Source organism: Aythya ferina (genome assembly GCF_964211825.1).
Source record: "Aythya ferina genome assembly, chromosome: 2".
NCBI lineage: Eukaryota > Metazoa > Chordata > Aves > Anseriformes > Anatidae > Aythya > Aythya ferina.
The window spans coordinates 21,447,171-21,461,544 of NC_140297.1; the positions used below are offsets into that span (position 1 = coordinate 21,447,171).

At 36.2% G+C, this 14,374-nt stretch overlaps 1 protein-coding gene across 1 annotated transcript in view; it reads right to left on the minus strand.

Annotated features, from left to right (window-relative positions):
* Positions 1–14,374, minus strand: part of LOC311431474 (macrophage mannose receptor 1-like) — a 34,882-nt gene continuing 20,508 nt past the window's right edge. The window contains exons 19-29 of the mRNA XM_084508977.1: positions 14,185–14,324; positions 12,701–12,815; positions 11,555–11,736; positions 10,685–10,787; positions 8,927–9,156; positions 7,355–7,520; positions 5,787–5,933; positions 4,460–4,576; positions 2,910–3,077; positions 1,107–1,136; positions 1–499 (exon numbers count right to left, since the gene is read on the minus strand). Coding sequence (XP_084365103.1) covers positions 258–499; positions 1,107–1,136; positions 2,910–3,077; positions 4,460–4,576; positions 5,787–5,933; positions 7,355–7,520; positions 8,927–9,156; positions 10,685–10,787; positions 11,555–11,736; positions 12,701–12,815; positions 14,185–14,324 — 1,640 coding nt within the window. The 3' untranslated portion in view covers positions 1–257. The remainder of the gene's footprint in view (positions 500–1,106; positions 1,137–2,909; positions 3,078–4,459; positions 4,577–5,786; positions 5,934–7,354; positions 7,521–8,926; positions 9,157–10,684; positions 10,788–11,554; positions 11,737–12,700; positions 12,816–14,184; positions 14,325–14,374) is intronic.

Consider the following 14,374-nt stretch of genomic DNA (forward strand, 5'->3'; position numbering starts at 1 on the left):
TCTTTTAACTCCAGATACACACTGGATCTTCTATTTGTCATGCTTGTTTAATTAGTGATTTTACACAGTACTCTGAGTCTTAGTCCTGAGAGAATGTCTTGAAAAGCATAGAGCAATAGTCCTTAATCCATACAAAAGGAATAATTGCTACTTTAGTTCATAATGTAAGCTGGTGTATGTAACATTTATTATGACTTCTTTTGTTCTGGCTAAATTATTTTTTAAGCTCGACTTTACAGTTTAGCTATGTAATCACATTAGATGATGCTGTGTTCATCTTTTTCTCTGTTGCTGGCAGGATCATTATCATCGTCTCCTCCAGGTAGGTTACTGCTGTGCTCTAGCAGTGTGCTATATTGCCTCACTGCTTGTTGAGTCTCACTTTGGGTTTTGATCTTGAATAAGAAATAAGCCATGAAACCCATCGCTACTAAAATGATGACGACCAGAGTAAGTATCCAAACAGTGCTCTGACCATGTTCTTTGTCTTTTTTGGCATCTGTAAATAAATACAAAGTTATTAGAAGCGTGCCTATTAGAGCCAAAAATATGTAGACTACTGGACTAATTTTCCCCTTAGTTACTGTGGTGTTAATCAGGAACCCATGTTTATGAAGGAAGTGGAATATAACTTCCAACATGGCCTTCTTCAACTGCTCTCTTGAGGCAAGTATAGGAAGTTGACAAAGATGCTGTGGTTGTTAAGGTGTAAATACGCTCACATGCTTTTTTAGGATGAGAGCTGTATTAAAAATCTGTCGCGGTGTCTGTGTGTCAGCCCCCTCACAGACATTAGAGCATATGAAGGAGCAAAGAGAGGGTGATCAGTTTACCGAAGCATTTAGTTTTCTTGGGATGCTGTGCGTGTCTTCTAGGTACTGCTAAATCATTATGGCAATTAATTCAATGGCAACTAAGTAAACTAAAAACATATAAATAAATATATAAACCATATATATATATATTTCATAAATTTTATATTTCATGAAATCATAATCATATGAAATTATAAAAAATCATAATTTCATAAATTCAATACATTAAAAAATACAAGTGTTTGTTTACATGTCACTTTGAAGTTATTGGGAAGGAAAAATAAAGCCTACCTTTCATATTTGCAGTTACTTTAAGAATAGCTGTCAAAGAGAAAGACAGATGTTTCGTCAAAATTGCATTCCCATCCTGACAGACCATTTTCAGCTAAATATCTGGTAACCTGCACACCAAGGTTACTTTAACGCATCTTCTAGAAACACATTTGTTAAATTAATAATGAAAATGTGTGATTGATTTCAATCTGATATTCAACATATGAAACTACATTGTTTTGCATTTCAGAGCCTCCTTTTTGACTCTTTATTAGTAACCAAATAATCTCCAAGCACAGATAGCTCCTGACTGCATCAGGCTGGCTTTCCCTTCCCCTCTGGCTGATAAATCTTGTCATTGTTGGGTCTGCACATCAGCAGATGGGAACAACTTGATCAAATGCTAAGGCTATAGGACAATTTTCCTGTACAGCACATGGTTCCTTTGAGACCCAGCAGATTTTTAATTCACTGTAATCCATTCGCATCTGTAATAACATTTATCAACTCAAGCTTTCTTATGAAGTTTTTCCCAGCTGTGCAAAGAGGGCGCTGTCTGCAAGATATTTCTCTGCACACTGGACAGTGCAAGCTGGGTGCAAGCTGGCCTATGGCCTGAGCATTTCAGTGCAGCAAGCAAAAGGAGCTGTGCAGCCACAGCAGAAGCACAGCACGACATTAAGCTCTGGCCTGTTCATGGGCAAGGATGAAATACAACTGTTAAATTGTCCCTTGGGAGGATGCAGGGCTCGCTGTGTTGTTAAGGGTACTTATTCAGAAAGAATGTTCTGCTGGAGAGCCTGGTGTCAAGGGAATATTAAGGGAATATTATCAGCACTTTGGCATGGCACTTAAGGACCACTCCTAATCAAACCCTCAAAACAAATTATGTGTAGATCCTGAGTTTGTGCTTTCTGATATAACTGGTAACAAGGCATTATCTTCCTGTAGTGTCTTTTTCTCTACCTACCCAAAGAAAACTAGAAGTTGCCCTAAAAGAGGAATTTTCCATTTCAGAAAATGATCTGCCACTACCAAAGCATGTACAGTTGTTTGCCACACCAGCTGCAGCTTTGCTCTGCTAGGAGAAAGGACAGAACCTCAGAAATGTGCTGAAGCTTGGGGGTTGCGAAATAGGGCAGGAAATTGTACTTTAAATAAATAAATAAATAAATCTTTTTCAAAATTAACAGTTGAACTCAAAAATACCACATGGCTGCTTGGCTCACTATATTCTGATATTTCTACTTCCTGACCAAAGCAGATGGTCCTCAGTTACACAGAAACACAACATTAAAAAAATAAATGCTAACCAAAACACTTCAACTATTTTCAAAGGTCACTATACGTGCTCTGGATTCTGCTTCCGTTCTGTTATTATTTAAATGAAATTGTTTCATCCATCTCTTGCTGGAACAGCATGTAACAGTGCAGCAAGAGGAAGAAAAGCAAATAATTGATGTAACTCTTGTTCCATAGAACAGGAATTAATGTTACCAGGAAAATGCGTGTGCATGTTGGAAGGGAGAAAAACCACAGAGGAGCTTAAACATTTTCCGGAAAACATTGATAATCTTTGGTTACTAATTGAATATTCATTACAGAATGTGAGAAAATCTGAAGTTATAAAGTAATAAAACATGAACAGTACATACTATGTATTTGTAATATTTTTGGATGAATGTTGAAACAAGTGATAAGTCTGTAAATAGAGCATTTTATTTGACATAAATTGTGGGTCTTTTGTAGTAAAGATATTGTATTATTACTACTGAAATAAAGCCATAACCATCAAGAGCAATTATTAAACAAGTCACTTACTCTTTGGTTTCTTACAAATAAACCCTTTTTCAGAAGAGCAAGGAATGGCACTCCAGTACCCGGAGGAGGCAGACAGTTGCACGCAGTAATCAAGCTGTTCCATTGATGGCCCTTCTTCACCCCAGTTGACAAAGTCAAAGGCACTGTTGTCTTGCCAAAGCAGCGGCCCTGGTGGTGCAAATGTTAGTAGCAATACTAATAGTTTCACATCAAAGATCTTCACTAGTGTTATTTTTCCTCTTCAAAAATCCCCTCTGTGGTTATTTTCTAATGCATTTTATTTCTCTCAATTCGCATCTTAAAAAAAAATATAATTGCATTTCAGCTTTATGATTTATGGATTTGCTAATCATAACACTTAATTTACATATCTCCGTGTTTTCTTGTCTAGTGGACTATACTTTCAAACAGAACTAGAGTTCTATAGTTCTATAGTTCTCTAGAGTTCTAGCGTTCTAGAGTTCTACTTTTCAAAGTAGAATTAGACTTTTTCTTTTTTTTGACCTTCTAAATTCTTTTTTCAGCAGCACTTGCTGAAAATTAAGGAACTTTTATTGCAAAGCTTGAAATACACTTATTTAAAATTAAAACATTTATGTTTAGCATAAGCTCTAAAATAAAAATATTGAATTATCAATGAGTTAAACAGAATCATAAAAAAAAATCCTTTCTGAATCATTGTGGGCTGAAACTAATGTTGTGGTTTTTTTTTGTTGTTGTTGTTGGTGGTTTTTTTGTTTGTTTGTTTGTTTTTTGAAGTTACATGTTTTTTACTGGATGATTTCTCTGGTAGCCTAATTTTCTCCATTCAGAGAAGTGTGATCGAGCTCCAACCAGACACCCACAGTCCTTTCAATGGGTACTGCCTGGCCAGGAGAAGGTGGGGCCTGCTGAGATGCATTCCCAACTGGAGCACAAAGCAAACAGGGAGGGCATTGCCTTCTCACAGACCAGGAGTGGGAGACCCATCGCCAGGATAAAGATAGAGGGAATGATCAATGGTATGCGTCAGGGATAGGTATCTTCTGTGAAGTCTTGGTTACATGGCAGCCAATTAGCAGCTGTGCAAAATTGTCACAGATTACAACACTTCCCAATCAGTGGAATTTAGGAATGAGGCCCAATCATTGTCTCAATTACACATTGCATCCTACATTCCCATAGAATAGTGTCTTTTGTGCTTTGCCTCTTGAGGCAAAACATTCCCAACACCTATCCACACCTTTGCTACTAAACCAGATATACAATAAAAATATTGGAATGGAGGCAGTGCCCATGCTGGCAAGAAGGCGCATCCCCTCTGGTGGATCCAGAGAATAGCCAAGATCCATAACTGAAGCCAAGCTGACTTCTTTTCTACAGCCTTTCACACCTATTGGATAAACCCACACACTTTCAAGAGTTTTTAAATTAATATGCTATAAATCTATTTTTGTTTGGTTTTAACTACCTTTTACCTTGAATTAGTTCCTCAAAAGCAGCAATACATTGTATTTCTGTTCATTTCATGAATCCTATTTGTGATTATACGTAGAAATACAAATATTTACCATCTGCATTTCTGTATATTCCTATCCAAAAGCCACTGGTCTTGCTTGTGTATAAGTCTGCTTGTTCTGCTAGAAAGTTTGATTCAGCCAAGTCTTCTACAGAAGCCAAGGTGCCACCTATCACACATAAGAAAACAAACAGAAGATGGTTGGAGATATGCCTTGCTGTAGAAGTCAGCCAAAGTTTCAGCCTTTGACATAGGACAAGATTAACTATAAAAAGTCCTTCCTGACAGTAGGAGTAAGCAAGGGTTTAAGCAGAGACTGCTTAAAGCACAGACTGTGAGTCTGTAATAAAAAACATGAAAGCACAATAAGGATGGCAATTTTTAAACACCAGGAAAAAAAAATAATAAAAGAGCACATTATTTTTCAAGTGCTTGGATAATATTTTTGTTATGGATGGTTATTATGGATCGCTATTTATTTCTTCTTCATGGCCTTGACAGGTTATTATGTAGCAGGTAAAACTGCACAGCAAGCATGTTTTTAATTCAAACTAGTATTAATTTTTCTGAAAGCGTTTGCAAATTAGAAGTGCTGGAGGAAGAGGGCTAAGAGGATCTAATGACGTGAAACAGGACACATTTAATTTGGACAGCATAATGTTTCTTTTTCTTTTTCACAGCCTTCTGAAGACATGGATGATGTACCTGGCTACCAGACAATTCACCAGTGTGGGTGGAAGACAGACAAAGCTCATGGTCTTGGCCAGGTCCAGACCTTCAAGAGGAGGGAGGAAAGCATTTGCCCTCCCCTGGCTCTGCAGGCTGCCAGGGAGCCCATCGCTGGTAAAGCAAGGGCTGTCAGGCAGTACTTGCAATCCTTTTCAGATCACACAGCCTGAGTTAAAAATAAGTGATTGCTATTATAACATTTACTTTTGTCCTTGCATAGGAAGATATACAGAAAAGAAGAGATATGGCCAGAAAGAAGTTCACCCACTTTAAAATCTCACTAAAAGTAGAAATTTTGTGAATAAATATAACATATATATATGTAAGCAAATATTACAGTGTTAGAACTAAGCACAGCTGGTAAGGGAAAAAAAAAAAAAAAAAAAAAACGCAAAAGAGAAAAAGAAGGAAAAAAAAAGAAAGAAAACAAAACAAAAATCTGATCACCTTTATTTCAGTATAAGTGAAAACCAAACAGCATCAATGGTGGAAAAGAGACACTGACTTCTTTTTAAATCTGCATATATACATATGTGTGTACATACGTATATACACATATGTATAGAAATTGCAGTAGTTTTCAAGACTTTTTAAATGTGATTTTCTTTTCTATGTCAAGATTGAAATTCCATTTGAGTAAAACTAATTACCTGACTGAATGCATTGAGTCACAGACTGAGCCCAGCTCATTTCATTGGCATTGAAATAATAGCAGTGGCTTCGGAAAGGAATCCAAGCTATGTGATCAGATTCAGGACATTTTCCAATATCCTGTGGCGGATCAGAAGGAAGTATACCTAAAAGAAATGTGATATTATGGATGCTTTCATTCAATAGGCACTGCAGTTTTTCAGATATGAAATCGAGTTTATGATAAAAAATAAAAATTAAAAAAAAAAAAACTTTTCTTAAAACTACTTAAAGTATTCTAAGTATTCTGAATTGCTAGAATTATCAGTGACTATGGGGAGAGTGACAAGGAGCAGAACTGCTCAGTTGCAGCTAAGCAGTTCAATATGAGCCTGAACTCTTCAGTGTTACCAGTTAAATGAAACTTGGGCTGCCCAAAGAATATATGGGTGTTCAGGTTTTTTAATTTCAGTTATTTCTTATGACTGTCAACTTCATACAAATAAGAGATACAGTAAAAAGAATAAAAAAACTAGAAAACTAGAAAACCCTCAAGAGTTTCAAATAATTTGATTTTTAATGAGTTACAACACAAATCATAAATAACTAAGGAAATTTCCAATCTAATATTCTCCTTGAGATAATTCTTACATAAAGTTTCTAAACAGTTTGACAATACATGAAATAATTGGAAGCTCATTGAATATTTGTGTAGAAGGTTCACATTTTCCCACAATCAATGACATTATGGGGTGAAACAGTGAGTACAGTTTCAGTCAGTACATACATTTTAAAGTAAAATGAAAGTTGCAAATGAATGGAGATAAAGCTTAGAACATGTCCTGGAGAAGAAATTAAAGCTGAACTACACTAAAACAGCTCAAAAGAATCTCTGAATTTCCATTAACTCTGTTACTACAGCTAACAGCAGTTGACCTAGGACAAATGAAGGACAAAAAGTTCCCATCCTAGAGTTTGCCTGTAGTGTTTTAATTTGTAGTATTCCTCTGTGAAGTCCATAGAAACACTGAGAATTAAGAACTTTTGTTTCAGCCTACAACAGACTTTATTTTTCTAATACTGTCATACATGATCAGCAGTCACCAGACTTCCTATTTCATTAATAACCAAACATAACTACTCCTCCTTCCCCCAGTTTTTAGAATACAATTACAATGAAGCTGTTATTGAACACTACTTACATTGAAGGAACAAAAATTATTTTATATTTCATGGGCTTTATTGGCTCTAATCCTTCTCACAAAATCTCTGTCAGCAAAAAGTTTCATGTTTTATACTCTAAAGTAGTAAAAAGTTTAGTATTCTCACAATCTGTGTTTCCTGTCTGCCTGCAGCATTGAAATCCTACTGCATTTATCACCCGAGTCCAATAAAATGGCAGGATCTTTGCCCATGAATAACAACTTCTTAAAAATAAAACATTGTTCATGCAAAACAAAGGTATTGACACTGCACACACAGGGTTATTATTCTGTAATATTTACTTAAAGATATGTACTTTAGTTGAAACAGATCCATCAAGATTTCTTCCTTAAAACCAAATGTCATCATGCATCAATCATCTTACCCTCAGATATTTTGCAGACAGGAAAATGTTTTTCATTACAAGGTGCTGTTTTCCAGGTCCCGTGGACATCTAGGTAGACACAGGCTATTTTCTCTTTTGGTTCTCCGTAGTGCCAATTAGAAAAATCAATTTTCCTTTTATCAGTCCATCTGTAATATCCATAACCCTAAAATTGAAAGAGACTTTTTAATATATTTTTTCTACACTGTAAACTCAGATAAGCTGATTTATAAAATGCACCTTCTTGCAGTGATATTAGAAGCTCAGTTTGTATTTCTGTGCAAGCCCTGTTAGAACATTAATCAAATTCTAATTTGATTAATATGTAAAAGCAATGTAAAAGTACAACAGCAGAACACCACCCATGAAGGTTTTTTGAAAGCTAAATGGGGCTTCCCAGGTACTTCTGGCGCTCAGTCCCTTGCTGGGCAATATTGTGAGGTAGAATCACTGTTGCAGAAGAGTCAGGTCACCACAAAGTGTAACATGAGCACCAGGAACACAAAGCCTGTAGAGAGTTCAGGGGAACTGGAGCTCTGAAGCTGGCTGTCAAACAAGGACTCTAAGCTCAAGTACAGTTTGCAGGAGAAACATACAGGAGTAAACCACAGCTGTTACTATGAGAATCACAGAAAAGTGGAAGTTTCTTAGGAGCAAAAGAACAACACAGGAACAGAAGCCTTAAGTGTCAAAAGGACAAGTACACAAGCTCCTGCTGAGCTCAGCATAATCAGAGAAAGATCACTGCCCAAAGAACGGGAAGAAGCTCAGTGTCTCACTCTGCACCAGCAGGGCCAGCTCATTTATTTAGAAGTCTGGTGAGATGATGTCTGGTGATCTAAACTTGATCACAATGGAATTTTGACTGCTTTATAAACCACATTTCTACAACTGTTATATCAGCCAACTTTGATATTAAGTGTACTTAAACACTAGTATTTGTTTTGGATAGACAATCCCTGTGGAGTTCTGCAACTGGGAGAATCTACATCAAGCATTTATTGCAAGGCCTCCATAGGGATACTGTGTTTCAAACACATTTTGCTATGTTATATATCAATGCAGAAACAAAATTAGTAAAAAAAGAAAGAAAAAAAAAAAAAACACTAGTAAAGAAAATCATTACTGATGGAAGAACTAATTTTTAATATCAATGTAATTTATTTAGCTCAAAGATGCAATAAAGTACGGTAAAGATAGTACGTAATGTAAGTACATTGGACAATTTCATTCATCAGAGAAGCTGAGATTCATTTTCGCACTCAGTCACAGAGCTGACAAGCTAATGCTCACTCAAATGTTGTGGTGAGCCTGGATCATAGGCTGGTCACCTAAAAGTTAACCAGGTAGTTTCATATAAGTGTCTAAGATTCCCAGAGTTATCAAAGACACCAGTGCTGTCGGAGGTTCCCATCCTTCTCCACTGCCTGGGATGGTGTTTCATGATTTTAAGATGGATAAAGTTAAATGGACCCCCCAGTCCTAGGTCCCTTTTTGTGCTACAAATCTCCCTTCTGATAGTAATCCAGCCATAGCATTTAACCACACCACCCTTCAACTTATTAAACTTACCGCATTACTTTTGAGCCCAATCCATAAGGGCTCTCCATATGGCACTGCCTGCAGCAGCAGGAATATATTACTGTAATAATCTAAAATGCTGGCAAGATCTGAAGATTTCTCTTTGCAGGCTTTTCTTGCTTCTTCCCAATTCATTTTAGAAGGAATAATCAAATAGCTGCTGTTACTATAATGGACAAAATCAAAATCTGGAGCAGTTGTGGAATGAAAAAGTTCAGGCTCTGCAGGAAAGAGATATAGATTTGAGAGGAAGAGGAGAAAACTTTTAAGTAATAGATTAATATTGTGTGGCAACATAAACATCAAGTAAAATATTTTGTATTTAAAATGCAGGACACACTTTAATGGTAACTGAGAATTGTTTGTAACTATAGCATATATAGTGCATTCAGAGATTAGGGAGAAGCAGAGGAAGTGTTGTGCATGTTTGTAGACATACACTCTCACCAGATAAAATTATGTGAATACTCGTCACACAGGAATTCTCCTCCTATCTCTAGGTTCCCTTCCTGCAGTGCAGGTAAAAGCATGGTGCAGAATCTCCATTCCACTTGAGTTTAAAAATAGGATCAATTTTGGGATCAAATCAACAGGAACAAATTTCATTTAAGTCTAAGAAGACTCTACTTCTTCTTTTCAATGAAGAATAAAATGAAATATATATATATATATATATATATATATATATATATATATATATATAATTCTGCCTTAAATGTGGAAGGAGAAGACGAAGACCTAGAAATGATGATGGGTACAGAAAAAGGACATACATGCTCATGTGGTGTTGAGAATGCCCTGGAAAGTGTTTCTGCTAGTGATGCCTTTGTGTAGCTTTCTGCACTTGCATGGGACAGAGCCTGAAGCATGTGGCCCAGATGTGCCTTCTTCCTGTATTTTCAGTTGCAGAACATGACTTGCTACCTAGTAGTTCCCATTTCTCTTCCTGCAGACTCTGCAGTGTAGCTATGTTCCGGATGTGTCTCCCACCCTGAGGATATGTGAAGAAAACTGAAGCTTTTGCCCTTCTGATCCTTAGTCTTGTGTTACAAAAACATTGTTAGGGAGTGATGAAATAACCAGTGTAACTGACCTTAATTAACACACACACACACACACAATCTCCTCCCAAGGGAATATGTGTGAGGAAGGGTTTTTGGTAAGAGAGAAGGGCTGATATCTGGAGGTGGGGGCGGCTTTTGCTGTATTGTAAAGCTAGCTGAGATACCTATGTACCTATGGTGGGTGTTACTGTTGGACTTTTCTCCATGCTTTCTATTTACATTTACAAAATCACCTTATTCAGATACATGTATCTGGGCCTGTTGACTATCTCACAGATGGCTAAACTCCTTTTTAAGTCAACAGATAAAAACAGGATTTTGAAGGCCTGGGTCTTCTAACCTGTGTTAGATTAAGCTCATCCTTCAGGATGAGATGAATCCTGCCTTCAAAGTGTCTACTTGTCATGTGCAGGCACCAGATCTAAATGCAGATCTGACGTGTAGGTGTATTCAGACTCTGTGAATGCTGGTAGGTATGTCGGTGGGGAGAGGCCATAAAGCAAAAACTTTTCTGTGATCCTTATTCTAGAGAAGGTTTCATACCTGGAATTCTTGAGTTGGGAAAGGATCCCTGCTTCCTTCACGCCAATTGCTACAGACACAGACAGGCAATTGTAACTAAGGACTTGTACACTCACATTGTTCAGTAAGTCTTCCAAAAAAGAAGGTGAAAAATAAAACTTACTGCTGTCCATCTGGCAAACATAACTTTTGTTATGCTGACAGTCAGTGTTTTCCCAGCGCCTTGCTTCATTTACAGATCTTTTTGTCATGGCAATACAGTCAGTCTAGGGAAAAATTGAAAAATAAAGTTATAGTAGATAAAGAACAAAATGTCTGGCAAATTAACAGAGGAAGTTCTGAGGAGGCCAAATTAATAGCTTTCTTCTCTGATTTTTTTTTCTTTTGTTCTATTATATAATTTATTGGAAAAGAAATGTATCATGGTTTAGATCATAAGCCAATGCATTTTCCCTGGCAGATTACTGTAAGAAATTTTGTCACATTATTAAAATTTCTTGAAGTGCACCAAAGCTATTTTTGCTATATGGTTTATGATAATCGATACTTAACTTGTTGAACTTTCATTTGGATTCATGCTGTCAAGAAGAAGTAATTAAATGAAATAAGAAACCCAGCACATTTAGTAGAATTTGTATTTTCAGTTAATATATTATAGATATTAATATATTAATATAATGTATTTCATATTAATATATTTTATATTAATAGAATGTTTTCATTTAGATCTCCTAAATTTAATAATTCTAAATAAGTCTAACAGTAATTATAGTAGAGCATTATTTTTCTGCAGTTCTAAACTTCTGCAAAGGAATGACAATAAGTTTACATGTATATTCTTAACAGGCCTATTAATCACTGGGTACATCTTTAAAGACTTGATCTCTGAAATATTATTCATTTTTTTTTCTACTTAAAGACATTAAAGTATAGAGATTCTAGCTGAGAGAGAATTCAGAATTCAGGCCAGTTACACTATGTTAGAGGATATTATCTAAGTTATGCACTTGCTGATTTTTTTGTTTCTGTTTACCTGTATTGTAGTATACCTCCTATTAACTTCAATATATTTATCCCTAAAAGGGAATTGTCTTGCCCAATGTGAATAGTCAAAAGAGCTTCCATCCGTCCACAGATAACTGCCCTCATTATTAATATCATTTAATCCAATCCAAGTTTCACTGGAAATATCCTTTAGATTGAAGGTGAGGAAGGCTAAAACAAAAGATATTTAAAAATGGGTAATTTAACAGAAGCATCTTCATTCTATAAAAAATATCAAAGGGATAGTTTTTAAGATAAAAATGCTACTCACAGTGTTCTTAGAAATATTATAGAAATTAAGGTTAGAAGGGACTTCAAAGGATTAATCAACCTTCCTAAAGGTAGCATAAACTGTCCATATGTCATTTCTGATGGATGTTTGTTTACTGTCAAACCTCAATTTCTGGGGCCATTTCAAGCCATTGCTATTTATCCTACCTTCCAAAACCACAGGGAACAGATCCTTCTGCTCTTTCTGCCCTATGGTTTTGCCAAGAGATGAGAAGTGCCATAATAGCTCACTCCAGTCTGCTCTCTGGATTAAGCAGCTCTGGGTCTTCCTTCACAGGAGCTATTTAGATACGGAGTCTGTTTTGGAGCATTAGATGGGCCAAAAACTCATTTAGTGGCTTCAAAGAATGAGTTTTATAGGAAAGGAAAGGTGCTGGGGAAGGTCAGAGGGATTCAGGAGAGGGACAGGTGAGGAGGAAACAAGGAAGGCACTAAGATTATAAATGGATGTGGATAGTAGGTTTCTCCTACTGTTAGGTTAGTAACCTAACCTACTGGGAAGGGGGGGTGGGGGGGGGCGCAGAGGGGTTATATTGCAATGAAATCACAAGTATTCATCTTTATTGTCACTATGTGATTTATTTTACAATTATTTCCCCAGGACCAGTATTTCTATGAGGTTCTGTGCACCATCATCAGTATATACAGGACCTGAATATTGTGATCCAGTGCAAAATAAGTAGTTGAGATATGTCACTTCAGAGTGCTCAAATATCTAAGCTAACCTCTAGAAGGACTATATTTGGTTGCAGCAGCCACTTTTACAATTTTAGCTAATAATTATGATGTTTTTAGTGACATTTACTGGCATTGTACCTAACACCAAAAGGTTGGGATTTCATACCTTGCACTTGATCATTGTGAATAGAGGCCAAATTTCCCCCTAATTCTATACAAGCACTTCTTGAAGAGTGCCAAGTCAGCCTCTCTTCTTCTCTGGATCCAAATATTTTATAACACTGTAGGGAGAAAAAAGGATTAGGCAAAATTTCAGGTGTCAAAGCGAATTAAATTTGATTTGATTAATTCAGTTCCAGTCCTTGCATGCAAAGAGCAGCAATTTGTGGAGCTGCTGAAATGCCAATCCACTCAGCCAGCAAGAAGGAGACAGAGCTAATAACAGAATTTTACATGCAGAGCTCTCAACCTCCCAAAGCTACTGAAACATTTAGCAGATAATCAGGATAGAGGTTTGGGGTCACATTGCTGAAAAGTAAAGTTTTTGAAGGACAAACTATTGCTGGATTGAGACTATTACTCGGGACAGATAACTCTCAGATCAAATTCTTTCAATTGTGTGCCACAGACATTACTAAACCCTGTGCTTAGGTTAGCATTAAACATGAATGAAGCAGCATTGAGAACTGCTGTTTTGTACAGTATATTAGTATCACTTTTTTTTTTTTTATTAATACTGGTGTAAAATTTTTTTCCATAGTTGCATATGTTCTGAGGGACATATTTTTAACTGACATATGCTGCTTCTACCTTTTTCTTTTCCTCCTTTGAAAGAAAAAATAATCCTTTTCCTATTGATTGCATTGTGGGAGTGATTTTTAGTTTTGTTTTATTGTTTGTTTCGTTTTTCTAGTGTCTACGTGTCCAAGTATACTTATGCTCGACTTATTGGAAAACAATGTTTGCTTGTTTTTTACTTTTAATTTAACTTTAATTGCTGCTTGTGTTACTCAACTAAAGATGAAATGTGGTAACTGATTATGTATGGAAAGTGTGTTCATATTTTCAGTTCAGTGTCACTCAGATAAAGGGGGTTACAATTATACATTGGGATAATGGAACAGTAATTCTGTACAGTACATCTAAAATAAACAGGAAAAAAAATATAGAAACTGCAAAAGTTTATGGGTTGCCCAGGGAGGTGGTGGAGTCACCATTCCTGGGGGTGTTTAAGGAAAGGTTGGATGTGGCACTTAGGGACACAGTTTAGGAGATGACATTGGTAGTAGGGGGATGGTTGGACCAGATGATCTTGGAGATATTTCCAATCTTAATAATTCTATGAATTATTACAACGTGGACACCTAAATATTTCATAGAATAGAAATGAGCAACTCCCACAATCCATTCCAGGAACAGATGCTTTTCATAGACCTTCAAGATAATCTGGTCCAAATTATAACAAAATATTCAAGTTCACTTTTTTGAGATTTACATATGGATTTAAAAACATGAAAATTCACTTTTAGAATACCACATAAAAGACTGTTGTATAAAATAAGAGCATATATATATAGTGAGATAAAAGGGATAATTGGTTTCTCTACCTCTAGCAAATCTGCTAAGAGCTACTGAGATTTGTTACTTCACCTTATTATGAAACAAAAGCCAAGTTTCAGGACATCCTCCCAAAGGCAGAAGTACAGTAGGAGCAAGTCCTGAGTAAGCTGAATTGTGCCTTTCACAAATGAAGGCATTTTTCAAAGCACAGTTTATATCCTTCCAAAACCCTGTAAATAAATGAAATACATAGAAACACTCATGGAAACTCTTGTACCAC